Below are 11,683 nucleotides of genomic sequence, written 5' to 3'. Positions count from 1 at the left end.
TTGCCAGTTTAACCTTTTATTTTAGCTTGTTGGATACTGTTTTTTTTTTTAATAATTCCAACTAAGTTTTAAAGGGATAATTGAATAAAGTTTGTAGGCTTTTCCTTTATTTTTGACTTCCAATCAGGGTTTGTAGTTGTAAAATGCACCCTTGAATATTTAAATAAAAATAATATAATAGTTTAAACAAAAATATCCAAATATTGTAATCTCAAAATGTACCTTTGCTTTTATAAATATATTCAGATGACAAAAAAAAAAAAAAAATATTATTGTGGTTTGGACATTATCCAAAGCAAGTTTTTGCAACAGTCGCGAGTACCCATAAACCTGGGGGCAAATTGGACTTTTCGTACTTCGATAATCAGACTCCACTTATCCGCTTTTTCAATTATCACACCCCCAAAAAAATAAAACATAAAATAATAAATCATATTAATACAAGAGAACATCGTAGTTGTTCTGTTTCTCTCTTCTTCATCTTTATACATTTTAGATCTCTCTCTCTCTCTCTTTCTCTCTGCACTTTCTTCTTTCAAAACTATCTCGCCTTGTGAGATTCAGATCCTATAAACGAACTTGCTAAGCTCAGAAGGATCAATTTTTTTGGTTTTTAAAATCTTCTCTCGGCTTTCAACAGCTGTCTCCATTTTTCTTTGCAATTTCCAAGAGTGTGTGCGATTGATCGACGAAGAAGAAGATTAAAAACCTCGTCTTTCTTCAATCTCAGAGTGATTCTCAAATTTTAACCATCCAAAGTTTGTATTTTTTTTTGTTTCCCTTCTATCTCTTCCATTGATTTCACTTCAAAAGCAACGAAATCTCGATTAGGTATTCCTTGCAGAGATTTGCCTCCTTAGTTCTCCAGAACTATTTCTTCATTTCCTTTTGATTCTCGATTTAGGTATTTGGATATAGAGCTTTGGGTTATTTTTTGACATTGCGTTGGAATTACATAGTTCTGTAGACTTCTTTGTTGCATTTTTCGAAGCTCACCAAGTTTTAGTAGACTTCATAACCGTAATTTTGGATGCTCTGTAGCTGAAGATGCAACCTGATCAACGCAAAAAGGTCCAATTCTATCTATATATATTTATTTCAGATTTGCTTATTAGAGAGATGTGAGATCTCATTATGTTACTTAGGATCTGTAACAATCCTTATTACACGCTTACCAACTGGCTTCTAGGTTTAGTCCTAATCGTTACTAGCTTTGATCTCTTATTCAGTCATCAGTGGAGTTAGATTTCTTTACGGAGTATGGTGAAGGAAGCAGATACAGAATAGAAGAAGTAATTGGTAAAGGAAGCTATGGAGTTGTCTGCTCGGCTTACGATACACACACTGGAGAGAAAGTTGCCATCAAGAAGATCAATGATATTTTCGAGCATGTTTCGGATGCAACTCGCATTCTCCGTGAGATCAAGCTTCTCAGACTTTTACGCCATCCAGACATTGTCGAGATCAAACACATCTTGTTGCCCCCTTCAAGGAGAGAGTTCAGAGACATTTATGTTGTCTTCGAGCTCATGGAATCTGATCTGCATCAGGTTATTAAGGCTAATGATGATTTGACTCCTGAGCATTACCAGTTTTTCCTCTATCAGCTTCTCCGTGGCCTCAAGTATATACACACAGGTTAAGCTTGCAACAAAAAAAATCACAGATTAGCATAAGTTTTGGATCATTTTTTTCTGAAGATACGTTTTTCTTTTTCCTTTCAGCTAATGTCTTTCATCGGGATCTAAAACCCAAAAACATATTGGCAAATGCTGATTGCAAACTCAAGATCTGTGATTTTGGACTCGCAAGAGTTGCTTTCAATGATACACCAACTGCGATATTCTGGACTGTGAGTAGTAATTAAATGCCTACACTTTACAAGATCACTTCTTTTTTCTTTTCTTTTTTTTTCTGGTATGAAAACTAAATTGCTTTGTGATTGCAGGACTATGTAGCTACTCGATGGTACCGGGCGCCAGAACTATGTGGATCCTTTTTCTCAAAGGTAACCATGATTGTGCATATATTCTTTTATTCAATGTTTCTAATCTTTTTTTATAGGAAAATAGTAGTCACTAGAGCTTTATTCTGCTGATTGTAAACTACTTTGTAGTAATGTTTTTTTTTTCTTTTGATATTTGCTTATGCTCAGTATACACCGGCAATAGATATATGGAGTATCGGGTGCATTTTTGCAGAGCTCTTAACAGGGAAACCTCTTTTCCCGGGGAAAAATGTGGTCCATCAATTGGATCTGATGACTGATATGTTGGGAACTCCATCTGCCGAAGCCATTGGAAGGGTCAGTGTCTGTTTCCACAATGCTTAACACAGCTGCATTGTTTCTTTTTCTTGGCTGAATTGCTTGCACTTGAATGTGACAGGTGAGGAACGAGAAAGCTAGACGGTACTTAAGCAGCATGAGGAAGAAGAAGCCTATTCCTTTTTCACATAAGTTCCCACATGCTGATCCTCTCGCTCTTCGTCTTCTCGAAAGGATGTTGGCTTTTGAACCCAAGGATCGGCCTACAGCTGAAGAGGTGGTTCACACATTTTGTTCATTACACTCCTTATGATGTCACTTTGGTTGTAGACTAAAATTATGGTTTTGTGTTACCTTAGGCACTTGCAGATGTATACTTCAAGGGCTTAGCTAAGGTTGAAAGAGAGCCCTCTGCTCAGCCTGTCACAAAGTTGGAATTTGAGTTTGAAAGGCGGAGAATCACTAAAGAAGACGTTCGAGAGCTCATATACAGAGAGTCTCTGGAGTACCATCCAAAGATGCTTAAAGAATACTTGGATGGATCAGAGCCAACTAACTTTATGTACCCTAGGTATAGTCCTGAGCTGATCTGCTTCATAACTATATTCTTGTGTACTCATCCATGACCTTTTGAATTATTTGTTATTCATTCCACAGTGCGGTGGAACATTTCAAGAAACAGTTTGCTTACCTCGAGGAACACTACAAGAATGGTACGACTCATAATCCCCCTGAGAGGCAGCAGCACGCATCATTACCAAGGTATGCTTTACTTCCCTTAAATTTTCTTATAATTTGGGATTCTTTTGAAACAACACAATGAAGTCTCTTTTTTTTTTTTTTGGCAGGGCTTGCGTATTGTACTCTGATAACAATCATCCAATGGCACAACAGAATTCAGCTGAAGTCACTGATGGACTTTCCAAGTGTAGCATTAGGGACGAGAGACCTCGAGGTGCAGACAGGAATGCCCAGATGCCAATGTCGAGAATTCCTATTAACGTCCCTCAAACAATCCAAGGTCTCTCACTCTGTCTGTATATAATGTTGTTATGCAGAACAACTCTTTTTCCTTAAACATTTATCTGGATGTTATTATGCACTACAACTCTGTTTTATAAACATTTATCTGGTTGTATTGAAACAGGTGCTGCAGTAGCTAGGCCTGGAAAAGTAGTTGGGTCAGTGTTACGCTATAACAACTGCGGTGCAGCCACAGGCGTTGAAGCTCTTGAACAACAGCGTAGGATGGTTAGAAATCCAGCTGCCGCTTCGCAATACCCAAAGAGGACTCAACCTAGCAAAAGCAACAGAGCAGATGAAGATTGTGCCGCTGCCGAAGGTCCAAGCAGATTGAAACCAAACACTCAGTATATACCACAGAAAGTGGCTGCAGCACAAGATACTGCAATGAGTCGCTGGTACTAGACATTATGTTTTGATCTCGTTGAAGCTTTACCACATAATGTCTTACCGAGAACTAAAGGAGAAGGTCCATTGAACCATCCATCGCATTATCAAGAGAGCGAAACATGAAGAGAGTAAAACATGGCTTAAGTGAGATGAGAGAATGAAGGGTGAGAAGATAAAAGAAGTCTTCTTATATAGCTTCTGTCATGTATCCATAGTAGCTTTGTATTCTTAAGACAAACTTTGTTTATCGATGTTGTAACAGTCATATTGCCTACAATTCTTATAACCCGTGAACTCATATCTGTTTCACCTAATACTATGTTAAACAATGAGAAATAATTCCCAAATTTCATTGGATATTGATTTATGAGAAAAACATTGAAAAAGATTCATTGTAATTGCTGGATTGGATTAGATCAGCTATATTATCCTTAACAGAGATTATACAATGCACAAATCTTTCTTCAATCTCTACGTTCAGTGCAACCGAGGCTTCACTCGTCTTCCATTAGCATCACAACCATCAGCAAATATTTCTTTTCGATGCCCAGAAGCTATAACAGAATGTTCACTCAGCCTTGCCACATACTCCAATAGCTCAGTTAGTAAAGACGGGCAACTCTTTTTCAGATAATCAAACCCATCTGTTTGCATCACAGCTGGATAAAACAAAAGGGAAAAAACATAAACAATAATTCTTATGTGTGAATAGAGAGTTAACTCAGATCGATCTTACAGCAAAAAGAAAGATCTTGTGTGTTTACCTTTCAGGTTCTCTGGCAATGCCACGAATTTGAGACACACTGCTTTTAGTTGGGAACAATGATGCTGCTCCGCTAGGGCCAAGGTAGTTGCAACTGTGTTTACGGCTATCCCTTCACAGAGTTTTAACTCACAGATTGCTTTAAGCCGCTCAAGAGCATAGCGGTCTGCCGCTGCAAGCAGATGCTGAGCTATAAGAGTAGACGCCAATGTAGAGTCAGCGCCCATTAACTCTTCCATATCAGGCAATTCGTCCCAGTAGATAAAATGGAGCAATACCTGCACAAACAACAATACAACATGGGAAAGAGGGTTTGTATCAGGTTACACATCCAGAGTAAAACTAATGTACCTAGAGGAAGCGACATAAAGAAATATTGCGACAAAGGGAAGACAGAAAATTGATATTATACATCACAAAATTTGAGAATCTACAATTAAATACACCCACGAGATATTAACTCTAAACCCACACGCCAATCTCTTATCCTATCCTGAAGATCCATATTGTTCATCTAGTTGACTGATTGACTTACATAAATACGTCAACAGAAAAGGAATTACACATCATAACCACATAGAGATATGTCCAATTAAACAATAACAAAACAGACATCCATGCAACCAACTAGGAAGAGAAGCAGTAAGAAAGAACCTTATCCCGGGTGAGTAAACTCGAGAACAGGAGTGGCGCCCCAGGAGAAGATCCCGGATGGTACATCCGTGAATAGACAATCCTGTATGACACCACCATCACTCACCCGAAAAAAAAGGCAAGGAACCAAGAAAAATCTATCTCTACCTATAAGACCATGTAAGACCCATTGACTATAATAGATAATCTACTTACACATTCCCAGATCTAAGAGATGTAATCCCAGAAAGAGGGTTAAAGGAAGGACCTTGAAAATGGGTGCTTGCATGTCTTCTATCGTTATGCATTTGGTATTTCGATCTCCTAACGGGCCAAAAAGCTGTGCCTTGAAAACTGGGGAACGCGTTGCAAGAACCAATTTGTGTGCGTTGAATGTTTCCCCATCAACTTGGAACATAACATCACAGCCTTTCCCACTTTCCAGAAGATTTCCCAACTGTTGTCCCAAGTTAGAGACTGGCACAGGGATATTGTAACACCTTGGCCCCTCCGTGACCGACTTCACCACACCCACACGGCACCTAACCAATAGACTATTCTCCTTCAAATAATCCGACGATTCTAAACTGGACCTCCTGAAAAACCGTTTGTATCCCCTAAACCAAGCAACCAACAAACACATTATCAACATTGGAAGCAACCAACACATACCAATCTATCACAATTCCATAACCAGACATCCTAAATTCATCAAAAATAAATCGTGAACTACTATAGCAAGCTTGAGACTTTTCATGCAAAGAGAGAGAGAGATACTCACCACATGCTTCCACGATACTTGAGAGTATAAGGACCGCTTTCAAGAGCTCTACCAAAATGGCTATGAACCTTATGCTTCCCATTACCACTCTGATCCACAAGCGTGAGCTCAAACAGAGCCCTCACATCAGCTCCTTCGCTAGCGAGTGCTATGAACAAAGAAACGTAAGACGAGTTATCCTCTGGACTCTTCCCATCAGGATAAAAGTAGATTGCCCACGAGTAACCACCGATCATAAACGTATCGGAAGCGACGTATTTGCCGACACCAACCCCTTTGGCGAGGGAATAGCCACAGATCTTGAACTCATGGAAGCCATTGACGGTTTCCGTGGTCGATGTCGACACCGTGAGAGACTGGCTAAGCGATTTCGAAGATCCAGAAGAAACATCCGCGCAAACCCTAGTTGTGCCCATCAACAATACGAGGATCCCAAAAACAAAAAGAAATCTTCTATCTAGACAAATCTCAGACGGAATCAAATCAAAATCTTGAAATTTTAGGAAGAATACAGAAAAATAAAATAAAAAATCCAGATTCAGGAGGGATCGAAAAAAAGGAATATTTTTTTAGGGGTTTTGAGAGAAATCAGAAAAGGAACGAAATTGGAGTCAGGAATCGAAAGAAGAGAAAGACCGGAGGGGTTTGAGAATCGACGGAAGTCTCCGGCAGAGAGGGAGCGTAAGGGTAGATCGATGACGTCGGTGGAACTGAAAATGAAAAAGAAATTGGAAAGAGAAAGAGAGAATGAAAGAACGAAAGTGATACTTTGGGTTTTTATAAAAACAGAGAAGGAGAGAAAGCTGTAGCCAATTATAACACATCTTTTTATATTCAACTAATTAAGTCAGTAAATATTATTTTATTTACGTGCAAAAATCTTAATGTGCACGATATAAAAATGGAATAATACGAAAACTCTTCTCTTTACCTTTTTTTATATTATTTTTTTGGAAATTTTCCTTTTTTAAGTGCTTTTCACATCTCTTTGAGTTGGGTCTATTCTGATGGGTGGGTGGGTCAAACCGGAGATAAAGAGTTCACCGTCAACGCCGAGAATGTTCGTCCTTTGATCCCCAAATGTTTCGTAAACTCTCTTCTTCTTCTCTCTTCCGTTCAACAATCTTACCAATTTCAACAAAACCCATCTTCAAATCGCCCCTTTATCCTCAAAATCTCCGTCGTCGGCTCCTCTGTTCCTCCTTAAAAATGTCAGATTTACCTAAATCCCTCTCTGTTTCATCAGCAACCAAGCCCGAGTTGCTTCGATCACTCGAATCCCATCTGGGTTCTTGCTTCAGCACCGATCCGATAACCCCTCCACCAAACCCACTTATCATTGTGATAAGTGGAGCAAGCGGAGTTGGTAAAGACGCGGTCATCAACAAGCTTCGACAAGTTCGTGAAAGTCTCCATTTTGTCGTCACAGCTACGAGCCGTCCGATGAGGCCTGGAGAAATCCACGGTAAAGATTACTTCTTTGTCTCGAAAGATGAGTTTTTGTCAATGGTTGAGAAAGATGAGCTTCTTGAGCACGCACTCGTGTACGGAGATTACAAAGGGATTCCTAAGAAGCAGATTCAAGAGTTCATGGGTAAAGGGTACGACATTGTTTTGAGAGTTGATATCCAAGGAGCTAAGACGTTGAGGAAGATTCTTGGGAGCTCTGCTGTGTTTGTTTTCATTGTTGCTGAGAGTGAGGTTGCGATGGTTGAGAGGTTGATTGATCGGAGAACAGAGAGTCATGAGGAGTTGCTTGTTAGAGTTGCTACGGCGAGAGAAGAGATTAGGCATATTAAGGATTTTGATTATGTGGTTGTGAATGCCAAAGGGAAGCTTGAAGATTCGGTTAAGCGTGTGGAATCTATTATGGATGCTGAGAAGTCTAAGGTTCATCAGAGGATTGTTAGAATTTGATGGTTTCTCTCATTTGTTTTCTAAGCTACTTGTGTTTGCTTTGAAAGCAAGCCCCATTTTACTCAGTTTGACATTTATATCTTGGGAATGTCCAATGTGAAATTGAAAGTCCTTGGTTCATCTATGTGGTGAAGATAACTAGGCATGGAATGAGGAATAAGTACATAATGTAGTATTAAGTTACCTTCGTAACCAAATGATACCAAACTCAATGTTAAGCCTTCTTAACCAAATGATACCAAACTATGCATTGGTTTTCTCGTCATAGTCATCATAAAGACAAGGATTCAGTTTCGATTTCACGTAATGTAACAGAGACAAGTTTGTTGTAATGTTGTGTAACAGAGACAAGTTTGTTCACGCAAATGACTGCATTTTGTTTTTAAAAAACGCAAAAAATAACAAATTACTACATCTGGCTAAACTAAATAAAAGGGGGTGGATGATCAATAAAAAATGTAAAAAATAAAATGAAAACTACAAGCAAAGGAGAGATCAAACAGGGATAGGTAAATCTTCAACCCATCCATCACGATTAATGAAGCTGAGATCAGCCAAACTTTGGACGGCAGAGCCACTCAGCTTCTTAACCCATTGCACACGTCCTCCTGTCTTTGATCCACTCCCGAAGCATCCATATTCTGCAAAGGTCAGCTGGTTTTCCTGGCGCCAGAAGTTGGATGAGTTCCAACCTTCAGGAACAACCACACTCGTCAGGTTCGAGTTATAAAAAACCACTCGAGAGTAACCGCGCCAGGGTCTACCCAAGTAGGCCATGCCGGTTCCAAAAACGAGGCAGTCGATGAATACGAATCCATTCGCGTCGTAGGGGTTGGTCCGTCCTTGAGACGTTATGTAACCCCTTACCCCCGGACCTAGCTGCCCACCTAGCACTTGTATCACACAGCTCTACAACCCACCAAATACACATATTTAAGTTCTACAATATTGAGATATATATTAATAGTTGAAAACCGAACTGTTAAGTTCTTACCCATTTCAAAGGCAAATCTTCATAAGTTTCAGAATTAATATAGATTTGGTATTAGTATATGTTGTTATTATAATTTATAAAATCAATATTATAATGTACTGTTTAGAATATACGTAACGGTTCATCATCACCTGGTAAATAGATTGGCCGCTACCAAAGATGAAATCAACCGCACCTTGGATGGTGCATCGGTGGAAGTAGTGTCGGCCATCTGAGTCCCACAAGGTATCTTGAACTCCAGCAAACCCTACCGAGTAAAAAGCCGATTTATCGCCGGCGATGAACGCTGCCACTGCCGCTCTTCTAGGGTTCTTGTTCATTTTCCCTTTGCTAGGCAAGTTGTAGGTATTCTATAAAAATGGAGAATGAAACCCTTCATGTACTGTATTTAATAAAAAAAGAGGGTAACATCAGAAAGAAAATAAAACCACCGTACTTACGGCGAAAGTGATGCTTATAACGACGGTGTTATTGGCGAGACTAGAAAAGGTAGGGCTTTGTGCAGACGAGTAATGGTCGTCCCATTCAACTCTCGTTAACCTTTTCCCAGCTCCCATAATTACTATGAACGGTTTGTCACTCGGTATCTCTATTTTCTCTCTTTTATATTACAAGGGGAAAAAAATCACAACATTACTAAGCAAGCACTTTCACATATGTAACTTCCCTAGCTACAAGACATGTGTGACTTCATTTTAAAGTCAATTAAAAATGTTGCTACGCTGACCTGTAAAGGCCGGCTTTAACATTGATGAAGAACCAATGACTATTGTTTTTTGGGACAGAATCAATAGCTTTTTGTATGGTCATGAAATTTCCATGGCCCGATTGATCCACGAACACTTGTTGTTGGTAAACTCCGAATGGTTTAGCTTCAATAAGATGAGGTAGACAAAAACAACAAAGAGCGACGAGACCAATGATTATTCGATGAGTTCCCATGATTACTGATTCTGAGTTTTATGAGATGATCTCAAAACGTAAGAGTTTATAAGAGAGGAGGTATAAAGGGTAAATGAGAGTAGTGGAGGAAATGGATTATTTAACAAGGTCGTGAGATTAATGCTTTTTAAATCAATTGTAGATATTTTGATGAAGATTTTATTACTTTATTTTCTTTTGATTATGTAATTAAAGTTGAATCTAAATTAAACTGGAAAGTTTAGGTTTATTTCTAGTTTTTGGTAATCAAAATCTTGGTTTTGTGTGAAAGAGGTCAGAAACCAAAAAGGAAGTTGTAATCTTTGTGATTGTGATAACTGTTAAAAGATAGTGGTCGAGACTTTTTTTTATTCGTTTTGAAATTGTTACAAATATTAACAAGATAATAGTGAATTTTTATATATATATATAGAAATTACATTGAAATTGGTAGGAAATTTTGAATTAATAATACAGTAAGTAAATTGAGAATATATTTTTCATACACTAAGTAAATTGAGAATATACACTAAGTAAATTGAGAAATTTTAAATAAATAGAGGTATCTTACGTTAAATCTATCCATATACTGTAGAGAATATATTTTTCGTATGAGGGCCAGAAGTAAATTGATAAGTACAATGTAGCTGGTTTGGAAAATAGAAAATAACCACACTCGGAAATCTCTGGTCTCGAATGGAAACAAATTTTTTCCTCATAAATTCTCAAGGCGTTTTATAAAACAAAAAGTTGTTTTATGAGTTTTTGCCATAAGTTTTAAAATTTTCTTATATTACACTTTTTAAGGGAAAAATAAAACCAATATTAGTTTAAGTTGTTCAAATACAATATTGAGCAATTTTTAAGCTCTTTTCATTCATCAAAAAACTTGTTGTGATTAACTTCTACCTATTTTATTTAGTACGTTGGTAATTCTAGGAGATTACTAAATAGAGTTATCTCTTGAAGAAGTCATGTGTGTGTTTTTTCTACAATGGATCCAAAAGAGCAAGGAGGATCCCATCTGAGCCTTTAGCTTCACACAAGAAGACTTGTGGTGGAGTGGAACACGTATGCTTGCAAGTCACCATTATTCTTACCGAGTTATTGACTCACTTATTATTTTAATTATTACAAAATTAGATTTCATTATATTTTGCGTACGCCAACTTCTTTTATAACCAAATATAATTCGTGACTTATATCTAAACTATATGTGTACAAATCTTCTACCAATTTGGCCACACTATTATAGTTAGAGAAGAAAACAATATGTAATGAATCATGATGTAGTTTTTTTTTTTGCGTTTACACTTTAAAATATATGGTAATCACATTAGCCAAAAAGAATGTACTATTGCTTTACCAAACCGATTTCTAGAAATTCAAGACGCCAATACAAAGCAAACATATCTAGTTTTACTTGTATAAGACATAATGGTTAGTTAATACGAACAATCCCCACGGCTTATCTTAACATAAAGATGGCAAATAAATCATACAATTATTGATATAAGGACAATAACTGATCATATTAGATTTCTAAAAATAGTAACTATACACTGTTATACATTTTTGCCTTAAAAGAGTCAGGGCGGCTTTGAGAGAAGAAGAAGGATAAGTAAGCAACTAATTATGTAACTTTAAGCCATAGAATTGCACAGAAAGAAAAAAGTAACAAACTATGAAACCAACATGTTATAAAAAAACTTTTACCTTTCAAAAAAACATAAAGCAAAAAAACGAAAGAGGAATCGACCTTTTTAAGGTATAAAAGAAGATGTCACATTTGGTGTTGTTATTACATGTATAAGTTTTGGTCATGATAGAATTGCAGTGTGAAGCATCATCATACATTCATACATACAACGATAAATCTTGAAGTTACACTTTCTTGCACATTTCCTCTTGCGTTGTTTAGGTTATTTGCAGACTTTCTCCCCACTCCTTTTTGCCTTCCCTCTCTCTTTCATTTCTCTATCTCTTTCTATATAT

The 11,683-nt window shown here is 37.5% G+C and overlaps 4 protein-coding genes across 6 annotated transcripts; 2 read left to right on the top strand and 2 right to left on the bottom strand.

The window, feature by feature from the left end:
* Nucleotides 1-484: 484 nt before the first annotated feature.
* On the top strand, nucleotides 485-3,977 carry LOC17882722 (mitogen-activated protein kinase 16). Its single transcript, XM_006289552.2, has 10 exons — nucleotides 485-1,071; nucleotides 1,230-1,638; nucleotides 1,725-1,852; nucleotides 1,949-2,008; nucleotides 2,156-2,305; nucleotides 2,388-2,543; nucleotides 2,626-2,837; nucleotides 2,924-3,028; nucleotides 3,115-3,287; nucleotides 3,414-3,977. Exons 1-10 carry the CDS (start codon nucleotides 1,048-1,050, stop codon nucleotides 3,692-3,694), a joined length of 1,698 nt encoding a protein of 565 aa, XP_006289614.2. The 5' UTR covers nucleotides 485-1,047; the 3' UTR covers nucleotides 3,695-3,977.
* Nucleotides 3,978-4,015: 38 nt separating this feature from the next.
* LOC17881842 (BTB/POZ and MATH domain-containing protein 1) lies at nucleotides 4,016-6,583 on the bottom strand. 3 transcript variants are annotated; one of them, XM_023781028.1, is made up of 5 exons: nucleotides 5,857-6,583; nucleotides 5,294-5,692; nucleotides 5,097-5,178; nucleotides 4,444-4,720; nucleotides 4,016-4,338 (listed from the first exon to the last, which is right to left on the bottom strand). In XM_023781028.1, exons 1-5 carry the CDS (start codon nucleotides 6,270-6,272, stop codon nucleotides 4,157-4,159), a joined length of 1,356 nt encoding a protein of 451 aa, XP_023636796.1. In that variant the 5' UTR covers nucleotides 6,273-6,583; the 3' UTR covers nucleotides 4,016-4,156. The 3 variants fall into 3 exon arrangements, with proteins under 3 accessions (XP_023636796.1, XP_023636794.1, XP_023636795.1); XM_023781026.1 differs by lacking the exon at nucleotides 5,097-5,178 and having other exon boundaries at nucleotides 5,344-5,692; XM_023781027.1 differs by lacking the exon at nucleotides 4,016-4,338 and having other exon boundaries at nucleotides 4,629-4,720; nucleotides 5,344-5,692.
* Nucleotides 6,584-6,688: 105 nt separating this feature from the next.
* LOC17881297 (guanylate kinase 3, chloroplastic) lies at nucleotides 6,689-7,897 on the top strand. The gene has a single exon (XM_006289505.2). The coding sequence runs from the start codon at nucleotides 6,937-6,939 to the stop codon at nucleotides 7,771-7,773; it is 837 nt and encodes a 278-aa protein (XP_006289567.1). The 5' UTR covers nucleotides 6,689-6,936; the 3' UTR covers nucleotides 7,774-7,897.
* A 322-nt stretch (nucleotides 7,898-8,219) lies between these two features.
* LOC17882452 (probable pectinesterase 29) lies at nucleotides 8,220-9,709 on the bottom strand. Its single transcript, XM_006289576.2, has 4 exons — nucleotides 9,495-9,709; nucleotides 9,208-9,367; nucleotides 8,899-9,117; nucleotides 8,220-8,682 (listed from the first exon to the last, which is right to left on the bottom strand). The coding sequence occupies exons 1-4, from the start codon at nucleotides 9,707-9,709 to the stop codon at nucleotides 8,269-8,271; spliced, it is 1,008 nt and encodes a 335-aa protein (XP_006289638.1). The 3' UTR covers nucleotides 8,220-8,268.
* Nucleotides 9,710-11,683: the final 1,974 nt, after the last annotated feature.

The sequence above is a fragment of the Capsella rubella genome, unplaced genomic scaffold (assembly GCF_000375325.1).
Source record: "Capsella rubella cultivar Monte Gargano unplaced genomic scaffold, Caprub1_0 scaffold_6, whole genome shotgun sequence".
Classification (NCBI taxonomy): Eukaryota; Viridiplantae; Streptophyta; class Magnoliopsida; order Brassicales; family Brassicaceae; genus Capsella; species Capsella rubella.
This window is presented reverse-complemented; position numbering and strand designations above follow the sequence as displayed.